Source organism: Mustela erminea, chromosome 21 (genome assembly GCF_009829155.1).
Source record: "Mustela erminea isolate mMusErm1 chromosome 21, mMusErm1.Pri, whole genome shotgun sequence".
NCBI classification, from domain to species: domain Eukaryota; kingdom Metazoa; phylum Chordata; class Mammalia; order Carnivora; family Mustelidae; genus Mustela; species Mustela erminea.
This window is the reverse complement of record NC_045634.1, coordinates 11009077-11023027: the sequence shown is the minus strand read 5'-3', so window position 1 is coordinate 11023027 and position 13951 is coordinate 11009077. Positions and strand designations below refer to the sequence as shown.

Sequence of the window (13951 nt, the reverse complement as noted above, 5' to 3'; positions counted from 1 at the left end):
CTGCTGTGGTAGGCTTCCGTGCACACCACAAATACATCTAGGACCGCAGAATCCACCTGAACCTTGAGAGCTTGGAGAGAAAAGATGAATCACCTTTATGTGTTGGCTGAATCTGGATTAGCACTTCTCAGAGAGCTTAATTTAAGTATCCCCAGAACAGAAGTTGGAGCCTCGAGCCCCAAGTATTTCCATCTCTAAACACCTTCCTGTTTTAGACACAGCTAGACCTCACATCCGTATGACTCTGAATCATGGCAGAAGAGCAGGAAAGTTAATAGGTTTTCTGTTCCTGTTAGCTAGAGTTCGAATAACGGTGTCCTGTGTCATCACAGGTCTTGTCAAATTAGACTCTGTGAATGCCAACGTGAAGAAAAGAGTGTTTGGGTGCTATGCATTGGCAACATTTTTATCAAAGTTGAGAAATGTGACTCTGAGTAAGCCACATCTTCTTCAGTGCTAACTCAGGCCTTCTTGTTCTGGAGAAAGAAATCATGACATGGTTTTTAAAAAAAAATGCATTCGATGTCTTGACAATGAGTTTTACGGAGCACTACTGGATATAACGTGACGTGAGGTAACATGGTACAGCCAGCCCTGAGCAGTCACAAAAGCTAAGCCAAAGACTGATGTAGCCATGGGTTTTTGACGAGAGGTAGACTGGAGCTTGGAAGTGCCTAGGGTGCCAACATAAGGTTCTCTCCGACTTGTTTCTAAATGTCTTGGTCACTGGGATGGAGAGTTGCAAATAGAATGTTAAAAGAAGTAGCAGTTCATGGAAAAACTGAAAGCACTCAAATGTGTTACACTGTTACCCGGAATAAATCTAAGTTACTATGCTCTTTTTTTTTCATAAGACATAACCTTATAGCTGAGCTAAGGAGAAACAAGGCACACAGATCCAAATGCACGCAGACCCAGCTATCAGCAACTCATCTTAGATCTTCCTCCATTCCCCATTTGGGCTTCATTCTCTAAGACCCCTTGGCCTTTAGGAAGGTATAGTATTTAAGTAATACTTCTTTCCCTTCCAAATCCCTGTGCCTTGGTCCTTGTACACTGAAAGGTTTCCAGGACCCAGTGCCCTCTTGTCCTGACTCTGATGCTTTTATTTAAAATCACGATGAACTTGCAAATCCCCAGACCTTGGATGAGTTAGGCAATCTAGCTGATCTTTGCATGTACTCCCGTGAGGAAACTCTTGGCTACATAATTCTAGATTCCAAGGGTGCCGAATGTCCTTAGTGTTAAAAATCCAGAAGTGTACATAATGCATAGAAATTCTTTGTTTTCTGAATCTATGATATCATGCCTTCTGTCCCCTTACCCTCCCTACTCTCTGCCTTTTCTTATGTCACACTCATGCGGGGTATTCTGTGCTCACACAGGTATGTGTCAGCAATGACCACCCCGGCTCGTATGTCACCTGTAGATTTCCACACGCCAAGCTCCCCCAAATCGCCCCCTTTGGAAATGTCTCCACCTGCGTCCAGCACGACGGTATCCATGCCCGTCATGGCAGTCAGCCCCTTCGTGGAAGAAGAGAGACCTCTGCTTCTGGTGACACCACCAAGGCTGCGGGAGAAGTATGACCATCACCCTCAGCAGTTCAACTCCTTCCACCACAACCCCGCCCATGAGAGCAACAGCCTGCCCCCTAGCCCTTTGAGGATAGTGGAGGATGAGGAGTACGAAACCACCCAGGAGTACGAGCCAGCTCAAGAACCTGTTAAGAAACTCACCAGTAGCCGGCGGGCCAAAAGAACCAAGCCCAATGGCCACATCACCAACAGGTTGGAAATGGACAGCAACGCAAGCGCTGAGGGCACTAACTCAGAGAGTGAAACAGAAGATGAGAGAGTAGGGGAGGATACACCCTTCCTGGGCATTCAGAACCCCCTGGCAGCCAGTCTTGAGGCAGCACCTGCCTTCCGCCTGGCGGACAGCAGGACTAACCCAGCAGCCCGCTTCTCGACGCAGGAGGAATTGCAGGCCAGGCTGTCTAGTGTAATCGCTAATCAAGACCCTATCGCTGTATAAAACCGAAATAAACACATAGATTCACCTGTAAAACTTTATTTTATATAATAAAGTATTCCACCTTAAATTAAACAATTTATTTTATTTTAGCAGTTCTGCAAATAGAAAACAGGAAAAAAAACTTTTATAAATTAAATATATGTATGTAAAAATGTGTTATGTGCCATATGTAGCAATTTTTTACAGTATTTCAAAACGAGAAAGATATCAATGGTGCCTTTATGTTCTGTTATGTTGAGAGCAAGTTTTGTACAGTTACTGTGATTGCTTTTCCACAGTATTTCAGCAAAACCTCCCATATATTCAGTTTTCGCTGGCTTCTCGTGCATTGCATTCTGATGTTGATGGGATGTATGATTTGCAAGACTTGCAACTGTCCCTCCGTTTGCTTCTAGTAGCGCCCGATCAGTACGTCTTGTAATGGCACATCCATCGAAATACTCTTCTCTTTTGTATGAAGTTTTCTTTTGCTTTCAGTATATGAAACGAGTTGTGTCTCCTCTGCCAGCCAAAGGTTCGCTTCACTGGGCTCTGAGATAATAGTAGATCCAACAGCATGCTACTATTAATTACAGCAGGAAACTGCACTAAGTAATGTTAAATATTAGGAAGAAAGTAATATTGTGATTTAAAAAAAAAACTATATTCTTAATCAGAAGACAGCTCGCTCTCACGAAAATGAGCTACCATTTGCTTTATTTGGGTTTATTTTTCTTGACAAAGAGCAACAGTTTGGGGGACTAGCATAGAAAATGGGTTCTGGCCTGCTTTTCGGGGTAAACCCATTACCTTAGCAGAGGACTCCACCTCAGTTTCTGGAGGAATGACACAGCAGGTCATCTAGTTGAAAATCAAACCATGGCGGAGAAAGGTGCAATCGTTCCTGACTTGGGTTTCTCGCTGACTCGGGAGCTGGCCATTGGTTGTGTCTTATCAGCTCATGAACAGATGTGTTACGGCACAAAATGACCATGAAATGACGGCACACTCAGCGTTTTGTGTGAAATACTTCTGCCGTGAAATACGCCTGCCGTATGCGGTGGTGACTAGACATCCTAGAGAAACAGGTCTGTTGTAGAGTGTTTAGAAGGAGTGAGTGTGTCTAGAAGGCACCGGTGTGACTTGGGTGCGGTCTTAAATAGTTGTGTTGCCCACGCCTTTCTCCTCATGATTTTCCTCTTGTTTTTTCAATGTTGCCTCGATCAGGTCATAACTATGCATGAACATTTTTGTCAGGAATGGCCAACTTGCATGTGATTTGTGATTGGCAAGAGCCTTCCACAAGTGATGATTCATCAGGGAATGTGGACGGTGTTGGGAAATTGCACCTTTCCTTGCAGAAGTGACCCCCACCTGTGTCCTGGCCTCTCCATCTGCAGCCTGTATCATCCGTTCCCCACCCCCTTTCTTATCTTTTGCTTTACTGTCACGAAACAGGTATGAAGATGGGTCTGGGCTTCACCTGTTCTCTCTGATTGTAAGTTCAAGGAAGGCCTATAGGCATTAACATTTGGAATAAATGCTAATTCAGGAAAATAAGGGGATTTTTAAAAAACGCAGCCCCCATTTTACACCCTGCCCGACATCTGTCAAATCAGGCTAGAGCTTTACTTAGATTCCCAGTGGCCTCCTGGGATCCATGGGGCAAATGGGAAAAAGGTTGGCAGGGGGTTGCAAATACCAGGCGTGAAGTCACCGAGAGCAACGTTTGCAGGTGAACTGGATTTAGATCTTCATCGAATTAGATCTTCATCAAATGTCTGTGTTCAAATTCTCGGGAAGAAGGGACGTGCAAGGAGGTCTTGGGAAAATGTGGGTTGGACACGAGTCATGTCATTAAGCTCCTTTCATGTTTCTACAACCCACAGAGATGTCTGTCTGCAGGTCCGTGAAGTTACTCTGAGTATCTGGTGTCCTGAACCGTCCTTCGTTACCCACATGCCACTTTCTCTGTGCTCTGTCGGGCTGCCCAAGTTGCTCCGATTTCCCCGTTCTGTAGAAATGAGTAAGCTCCTGGCAGGGGGAAGAGGACAGTCCACCCGAAGAGGTCCTTTAAATTATGCTAATATTGCCTTTGAAGGCCTTGGCTCATTCAGAGACTATGTCAATAAAGAAATTTCTACCTTTAATGGAAAGTCTAAAATTTCTGTTGCAAAAATCTTAGGGCATTGGAGTCATCCAATGGCCCATTGTGGAGAATTTCTGGAATAAATGAAATCTTCTGCTGAGAGGAACCAACATTTTCCTCACTATGAAAATTTCTGTATACCTTTTCAGGTCACAAATATATAGGGACATTTAGGACAAGAGGACGTTTTCTTTCCAGCTTGATTCTGGTCACTCAGAGAGGTGGCATATTTGCTGGGATAGCCTTTCCTTCTGTAGAAGAAGAGTTTCCCCTGGTAAGAAAGGCCAGCTGTCTCCTCAGGGCTACCTGCTGCCACCACCAGCTTTGTGTTCCAAGGGACTGCTCTGTGATGTTTAGTCACCACATGGCTCTCAACCATCCCTGTCTAGAAACTCAGGTGGTGTGGTGGTAATCCCAAGAAGGGGTGTAGACCCATGCTCCCAGCCTGTGGCCAGCTTTCGGGGGTTTTCAGGGGTGGAAATCACCCAGAAGTTTGACAGCAACTGTGTTTCCTGGGTCTGAAATCGTATCCCACCAAGGGGTAGTGCAGTACAGGCGAAACTTCTTTTCTCACTCAAGATTCCTTTTCCATCCTATTCGCCCTTCTTGCCTGGTATGACTTGTTTTGTTTATTTTTTTCAAGAGTGCCTGGACAGCCTCAGGCTTTCCACCAAATGGCACTCTGCCCGAATATATGTGAATGTGTCCCAAACACCAACAGACCATATCTTCCTTGTTTAAGTGTGACTGTCTTGATAGAGATGGAGTCTATCCAGGGTAACTTGCTCATGAGTATTCCTTTTTTTGGCCTGAGTTAAAAGGTGCATGGATCATAGGGATGAAAATCAGGAAGGCCTGGTTTTATCTTTTAGTACTAGCTCCATTCCACCACCCACAAAGATTTCTATCTGCAGAGACCCGTCAAACACTGCAGAGAAATGCAGGCAAAAGGAAACGGCCACATTTCACGAGTTCTATTATATATTCTTTTGTAAATACACATCGTACGTTACTTGGATGTTTTCCCAAATCATTTACTGTCTTTATGAGTTAATGTCCATTTCTTACTCTCTTGACTGACTGTGTAACATTGTAAATAACATAATGTCCTTTATTATTTATATTTAAGCATCTAACATAGAGTTGTTTTCATATAAGTTTAAGATAAATGTCAAAAATATATGGGTTTTTTTCATTTTTCTTTGCTTTAAAATTATGTATCTTTTCCTTTTCCTTTTTTTTTTTTAAAGAATAATTTATTGTTCAGGAGAAAGAATGTATATGTAATTGAAACTATTTGAAGAATGCACATTTGAAGGCCCTGAGGTACTGATAAACTAAAGAATTTATTATCCAAAATACTAAGCAATAAGTAATTGTGATTTATTTAAAGTTTTGTTCATTTTCCATGAAAGACATACTGCAATAAAAATGCTACTCTGTGGAGGCGTGGGAGTGTTGCTCAGCAGACTAACGTTTCAGTCTGTTAGACCAGCACCTTGCCGCTGTGATAGTTGTATTAATGTAGGAACATGTCTGATGGACCCCATGACCATCTCCTCTGTCTCTTTCTTTTGCCAAACTGCCTTTTCTTCTCTCACCTTCTGCCTGTTGGTTCTGCTCACCACCGTCTTCCATGTCCAAGGGGCCACAAGCAAGCAATACGATGTCTTCTTCCCCTTCTCCTCACCCCCCAATAACGTATCAGAGAGGATGTCTTAGGGCCTGATTGCCTGGATCCCAGTTGTTATTTTGTAGGGACTGCAAGAGACTTCTTCAGACCAACGGTAATGTCAAAGTGACAATCCCTTGCAATCGTGACAGGGGAACCTGTTACCTGGGTTCAAGTAATCCAATGGCCAACAGGGCCCAAGAAGCAGCCATCAGAACCTGGCCATGCTCAGCTTTCCTGTAGCTCTGGTAAATTTATTTTCCATCAGGCCTATGATTTATGGATTCAGGCCCACGATTTATTGATTCAGTTTTGAGAGAAGATAAGGCTAAGTTGGATTCTTTCCCCTTGTGGTATCAATAAATCAAACGAAATGCCCATCTTACTGCTCAGGGCAGGGCCTATGCATGAGAAATTTCCCACATTCAAAGATTTAGTCATAGAAATGAGGAGATAACTTTTCTTGTTGAAATTAGCCAAAACAAAAGCCATATTTTAGCAAATAGATATTTGCATGGGTAATACTTTTTATATATTTCAAGCAATTTACTCATTATTCTAGATAAGATTAGGGCTTCTAAAGTATGTGAAATAGAGCTCAGCAATCCTGTGGGGGTACACAGGGGCCTCCGCTGGAGTTTGAGGGTCCCCGATGCGTGCCATCAAAGGCCACCTTCATATACGTACCTAGTAAGAGCTCCACTGGTGTCATTTCCCAAACAGTCTGGATGTCTATCTAAGAGATTCCAATAGTGGCCTTTGACTGTACTAGTTCTTATTATTTACATTATGAACTTTTCAAAACAATCCAGAATCCTCATATCTGTGATATGTGTCAACTTTGGCTTACATAGACATACGCACACACACACACACACAATTCCTCATACACACCATCCTGAAGCCGCCACATCCGTCTCCCTTGTCCACTCCAGCCAACCAGCCATTTGGCAAATCAAGGAGTGCACAGAATATTGAAAAATTAAAGACTGAGATACTTCCTGTATCTTCAAGTTGAAGCTGAGGCTTTGCCCACCCCCTCAAACTGAAAACTACAAGCAGCTGTCTTAGTAACGTACGTTAAAATCGGATACCTAACATATATTGATATTTGAGGCAGAAGCTTATGGAGTGGACTGTGGTACAGAGAGAATGAAGATTATCCGAATATCTAGATTATTACCGCAATTCTCTATTCACTTCAATGCCGTAGACTGGAATGTCAAACCCAGGCCAACACCACCTTGTAGCCTAATGTCTGGGGAGGACATCCTTAGATTTCCCTGCTCTCTCCCCTGATGATGAATGGCAAAAGGGCCTGATGCCAGGGATTGGGGGTTCAGTGAGGCAGTTCTGAAGTCTAGAGATTTAGGATGCTAGAGGGAGTGGAAAATTTTGATGACTTCATGTGAATCGCTTTGTAGTCTATCTTGGGCTTGCCCTTTCTGAAGCAGAATAAAATAAATTTATGGAAACCATTACTCCAAAAGACTGATCTGGTAGGCAATAGAAATGCTTTCAGTTTATGTAAGACAGGACCCTCCTGCTGCTACAGTAAGCCACCATATTCCTCTCTTTAAGGCTGTGGTTGGACAGAGAAGCCAGACCCAATCCCGCATGTCCCTGTGGGCTCCTGTGCACAAACTGCGGCTGTCATTGCTAGACCTCTCTGGTGAGCTGTTGTGTTCAAGCTCCTGTGAACTTCAGAACATTGCTTGGCATGGGGATTGCAAAGGGATTTTGTTACTTGGAGGAAACCCATCATGATCCACCTGATCTTTTTAAAAACAAACCAGAAGAGACCAGTAATTCATAAAAGGAGACATAGAATAGGGTAGGAGTTCTATCGTTTGCTCCCATCAAATGTATTTACTGGACAGAATTTGATGGAGGAAGCGACTCTCTTCCCACCCCACAACATGCCAAAGAGGCTAGAGAATTACCGTCACAGATACAAAAATCATTCATTGCTTATGTACAGGTTTGCGCATATGCGGAGAAATAATCTATTATGCATAAATAATATTTTATAATATTTTATGGTTTAAAATATCCTTTTCATTTATAATCCTCTTAAACCCATGGGCTGTTGATATGATAAATAATGAGGAAATTTTAGGTGCAGGAAAGTTGAAAGTGTTTCCTAGAGCTACCCATCTAGTAAGTTACAGAGATAGCACTTGTACCCAGGTTCTCTGACTACAACTCCTACTTGTACCCATTGCACTCCTTCCCTCCCCACTCCAGATTCAACAAAGGCTGCTGTTTTCAGCCTTTCATTGCCTCGAGGCAAATTACATCGAAAACCGAGTTTCTATTTCAAAGAATATGAGCTCCTTTGACTTTGGTTCAGGTTACCTCCGAACCCAATTTGCTTGACTTAGTGACTATGCACTTTTTTCCTAAACACAGCTTTCTAAGAATATGAAGTGTAACCATGGGAATGAATTCTCCCGTGTGGGTAGCATACTGCAGTGAAACGAGGAGGGGCTTGTGGCCAGCACTGTCCCCAGCACTTAGTAGCTCGGCCCGTTGGAACAATGTCCCCTCTCCGAGCTTATTTCTTGATCACTAATACGGGAATCCAAGTGACTTTACAAGGATGTGGTGTGTAACGAGGCTTACACTTGAATACATGTAAGGAAGCCATACATGTCTAGCACATAGGGAGTATTCAGAGGTTACCTTCTCTTGGCTCCTCCCCTCCACCCCCCAGCTCCAGGTTTTTAAGTTTTGGAGCCTGTGCTTCTCAGTTCCAAATGATACACTCTACATTGCACAAACTCATCGCATAAATACATTTGAGTATTTCTCCAATCTCATGCCAATAGGCAAATTCCTTTTTAATGACAACTGTATATTAAGCAGCAAAATCACTAAATAGCATTTAAAGTTGTAACTTAAATAACTTCTTTATTTTATGTTTGCTTCTTGTGTCGTCACACTGTTTCACAAAAAGCCTGTAATTTTTAAGGGCTTATTTCATGAGTGTTTCATTATAATTTCACAGAAATTTACTGAAACATAACTCTTTGTAGAGTTTTCAGAATACCATTTTCAAACTTCGTTGCAAATGTGTAGTAAGATGAGCAAAACATGATCTTAAATTGATAGGATATCTGTGCACACCCATTTTCCTTCTCCTGCACCCAGGAGGCCCTGACATGTTTCATGTTTTTTTTTCCCAAAACAATACAATCTAGGCAAAGTCCGTATAGTGACAAAGTTAGAGGAGTCAGGTCTCAGATTAATTTCTAAATGGAAGAAACCACATTGGTTATGGATGTTCCTCGTCCCTTCCCATGATCTATCCAATAAGCAATTTTTCAGGTTCTACTCACTCTTCATGCATAAAACAGGATTCTTTTTATGAATAATTTATAGATTGAAGCTTTTTGGATTCAATACCTTAAAATGTCATCCTACATTAAGAGTGGTGGGTGACTCGGCCTCATGATATTCATCACCAGGCTTGTGATGTAGTTAATATAGTTCTGTTGTTAATGGCAAGAGAGTCTAATATAATTGCCCATACATTATCCTTCATTTAAATAAGAATGTATTTTATTGAAAATATTCCTAACTCTAGCTCCCTATAAAAATAATAAGTAAGGACACTTCCTAGTTTTTTTTTTTTTTAAAGAAATGAACTAGATGTAAACTTTGTATCGTGTTAATTATTAGTTATCATCATACGTAAGCAAACACTTGTCTTCCATTCTTTGGCTTTCATTTGGTGGTTCCTTCTTGCCCAAACTTGAGCCTTTCTCTTGAATAGGGTTGCGGGGGGACTCAGGCTGGGCAAGTTTTCTAGAGCCTTTCTGGTTTCTCACAGTCAGCCTGAAGTATACTTTCCATCTTCTTCAGATGAAGGGTCTTTATCAGTATGCCCTTTAGGAGGTAATAATGTAACAAAAGCATTTTCCCTTTTATCCTAGACCCTCTCCACTATGAAAAGGAAACACAGAAAATGCTGTGTGGCAGAGCCAATTCCCAGTACCCAACTTCCTTCTGATGATGAGATGATTCTGACCTTCTGAAAGAATCTCTCTGCAAAGATCCATTTCATCCTTCCTTCAGAGAAACCTTATTTTTGCAAAATAGAGACCTCCCTTAGTAACTTCTTACTTTTGAGCCCTTCTCATCCCTGGTCTGATACCTCCGATTTCGAAAGATCTGAAATTGTAGGACAATATAACTTCACATTTGGAACAGAAATTATGGGGCTTAGGACTTAAGTACTTTCTAAAAATGAGAAGCTTTTCTTGAATTGTTGTAGGCCCTTTAGAAAATTTTAGGGCAGAGTCAGAAAGCATTATATCTTTTTCAGTATTTGCTTGACTAAAAGCTCTTTCACAATGTGAAAAGATGCTAATTCTCTACGCATTTTGAGGTCTGCCCTGTTTGTCTGAGGAGTTAGGTCTCTAGCCATGAGTGTGAGGAAAAGGACTGTGGGCCCTTCCCATTAAGCTGTTGATGCAGAGTTAATGGGACTTAGGGTACCACTCAGGGTCAAACTCATGTCAGTTATCCAGCAAAGGAACAGCTAAGGGAAAATATGCCCTCGTCTAATTAGGAAAGCCACACATTACCCACCAAGCAAGCCAGAACCTGAGCAATATTCTAGATTTCTTCCTCCACATCTAACTGGTGACAATGGCTCGACATGTCAAGCACCCCCACCTCCTGCCTTGTACCACTGGCGCCCTCTTCTTCTCTCACTGGGTCCCATTCGCCTCCTAACTGATCTGCTTCTTTTAGTTCCTCTGAGACATCCTTCACATTTTGCTGGAAGCTTCTCTCTAACTCACAAAACTTGTCGTGCATTCTCCTGGCTATAACCCTTCCACAGCTCCTCACAAAGCTTGTCTCCTTGGCTTGACATTGGCTGTTCTCCACAGGCTGGCTTCTGCCAAACTCTTGTAGCATCTCTCAGCTCACCCTTCACTCCACCATTTTCTATTTTCCAAGTATACCACACCAGTGTTCATCCAACCCTACTCATCGGCGTACCGACTTCATGACTATTACCATATTCATGTACCACCTGTATTATTTTTTGCATATTGTTTTTTTCCAACTGATTGCATTTTTAACTAAAATAAAGTCATTTGAAATGAAACTCTGTATTGATGCTATGAATGGAAAACTTCAACTAGTTGCCATAATCAAAATAAAACTGTAAAAGTCAATATAACAAAAATGAAACAATATAATTAAATTCTAACAGGGTATTGTTGCCTGTAAAGTAGCTGAGCTGAAGCCTATTCTCTAACAAAAGGGGAGATCAGCAAGTGTTGGTGAAGTTGGAAATATATTCAGAAACAGAAAAGATTTATTCCCTGACTTAACTGGAATTAAGAAGGAGTCAACAGGAAGTCACTTCTACGGTTTTAGTCAATGTTATTTAATATGCTAGATCCTAAAATCATTTTGGATGCAATATTTGGTCACACTCATACCTTACACAACCTGTAGCATTGTGCTTGTCATATGGCCCTGCCTGTGGGCGCACCATTTTGTTCCACAGGAACTATTTTCTCCCTTTATCTTCCTGACAAACTTCCGCTACCCCTTCTGTGGATGGAGAGAGTGTCTTTGTCTAGGAGTCCTTCCCTGACAAATACATGCCTTTTCTACGTGAAAAGTGCTTTTCCTTTGCTGTTTCACAGTATGCCATTCTGGGCAAACTTTTATGCAACAATTTCCATCCAGCTCACAACTTCTGCTAAACTGAAATTCTCCCCTTAGTAGACCATGTACTCTCTGAGGGCAGAGACACTGTCCTCTCTGTGTATTTCCATGCCTTACACAATGCTTGGAACATGGCAGATGCTGGGTGTTTAACTGAAGACTCGGACTATTTACATAGGTTGGTAAGCATGTGAGGAAACTCATAGCTATCATAGGCATTTTTAAACACCAAAAGCAAGGAAAGAGTAACCTGACTGACTTATTTCACTTAGCGTACATGTCATTGTGACTTGAAAGATTTCATTCTTTTTCATGGCTGAGTAATATTCCATTTATATATACATAATTTATTTCATGATATATATAATAGAATATATGTATATATATGGAATATATATTTCAGGAAATGCATTATATATAATTTGTGTATATGCATATATACACACAAAATACATTATATATTACATAGACCTATCAATATACAAATATATTCATATATATGTGTGTGTATGTGTATGTGTGTGTATGTGTATATATATACACATACACATATATATGTATCTCATTTTTTTAAAAGATTTTATTTATTTATTTGACAGACAGAGATCACAAGCAGGCAGAAAGGCAGGCAGAGAGAGGAGGCAGAGAGAGAGGAGGATGCAGGCTCCCCTCTGAGCAGAGAGCCTGATGCGGGGCTCAATCCCAGGATGCTGGGATCATGACCTGAGCCAAAGGCAGAGGCTTTAACCCACTGAGCCACCCAGGCGCCCCATGTATCTCATATCTTCTTTATCCATTTATCTATGGTAGACATCTGGGTTGTTTCCATATAACAACAAAAATTATAAAGGAAAAAGAAAAAGAGTTATTTGTAAGTTGCTAAGACAAAACCAGAAACATACGATGGAACCAAGTTTGCTAAATCATGGTTTAAAAAAAAATACACACACACAGAATCTAAGGGATAGAAGTTCCACGGCTCAAACTAGATTTGATAACAAACAAACACGTGACTACATCCTATACCCTTTGTATTTGGTCTTAGCTCCCTCTCTACTTAAGAACTCTGGCTTCAAATTAACCTTTCATGTCTATTCTCCCTTCATTCCTGTGCTCGCTTCGGCAGCACATATATTCTCCCTTCATTCCTCTCACCTATTAGCAAGGTCCTGAAAATAAAGCCTTTTAACTAGGCGTTGTTCCACCTGGTCATTCTTATAAAGAAGACTTCCGTACTGACCATTGCATTAAAACCAACCTAAGTCTCCAAACCTCCAAAAACGTACAAGGGGAGCCTTGCACATAGCAAGCTTTCAAAAGCTTTAAAAATGCACAAGTTGAGTGAAACATATACAATTGGCATGCTATTTAAGTCAATGGAATAAATAATTTGTCATTCTAATTAGAACAGTGATTTGCAAGACAGAGTATTGGGTGATATTTTCTGGATGGCTCTATTGCACAGTTAGGTATAGTATGACCATCTTGAGGGAGAGGAAGGACATCTACCTTTTTGCTACATTGGACTTCCTTCGCTCAGAGTTTGTCAAGCCTAGAAATACAGTCTCCTTTATTGATTAAAAGAAAGATCTGTCAAATTGTCTACTTTTTTAAATTTTTATTTTATTTATTTGACAGAGACACAGCAAGAGAGGGAACACAAGCACAGGAAGCAGGAGAGGGAGAAGCAGGCTCCCCCCTGAGCAGGGAGCCCAGTGCAGGGCTCAATCCCAGGACACTGAGATCATGACCTTAGGCAAAGGTAGACGCTTAATGACTGAGCCACCCAGGTGCCCCTCAACTTGTCTATTTAAAAGTAAAACTTTATTGTTGTGTTTAGCCAAGAGAGTGTAAAGCAGACTCCAAATTTAATTATTCTTACAAAAAAGAATCTAATTGTGTAGTTATTTGAACTTCGTGACTGATGTATTAGGCCAATAATATAGCTACCTGCTGGTCAATTTCAGAATTGTATGCAATTTTAAACTTCAGAGGAATGACAGTTGGATTGGCAATGCATACCAAGAGTTTTGGAGGGGCACCTGAGTGGCTTAGTCGGTTAAGCACCCGCCTTCAGCTCAGGTCATGATTCCAGGGTCCTGGGATCAAGTCCCATATCAGGCTCCCTGCTCAGTGGGGAGTCTGCTTCTCTCTCTGCGGATCCCCCTGCTTGTGCTGTCTCTCTCTCTCTAATAAATAAATAAAATCTTAAAAAAAAAAAAAAGAGAGTGTTGGAAATGTCAGTGCAAGGCGTATCCACATGACCATTGAGGTGATCATAGCTGCAGCCCCTGCCAGACTCCATGCTTGTCAGACACAGAACTAGTCTCCAGCGTGGACTCTCCAGTGACTCTGAAGGCATCAGCGTTGTAGACAGCATGCAGGACGGCAGATAGCACATTGCTCTTGATATTGTCATT

General features: G+C 41.6%; 1 protein-coding gene across 3 annotated transcripts in view; it reads left to right on the top strand.

The window, feature by feature from the left end:
- Nucleotides 1–10913, top strand: part of NRG1 (neuregulin 1) — a 1102231-nt gene extending 1091318 nt beyond the window's left edge. For all 3 annotated transcript variants that reach the window (XM_032328748.1, XM_032328747.1, XM_032328746.1), the window contains one exon: nt 1386–10913. In XM_032328748.1, the coding sequence (XP_032184639.1) occupies nt 1386–2037 (652 nt within the window). In that variant the 3' untranslated portion in view covers nt 2038–10913. The remainder of the gene's footprint in view (nt 1–1385) is intronic.
- The last annotated feature ends 3038 nt before the right edge of the window (nt 10914–13951 follow it).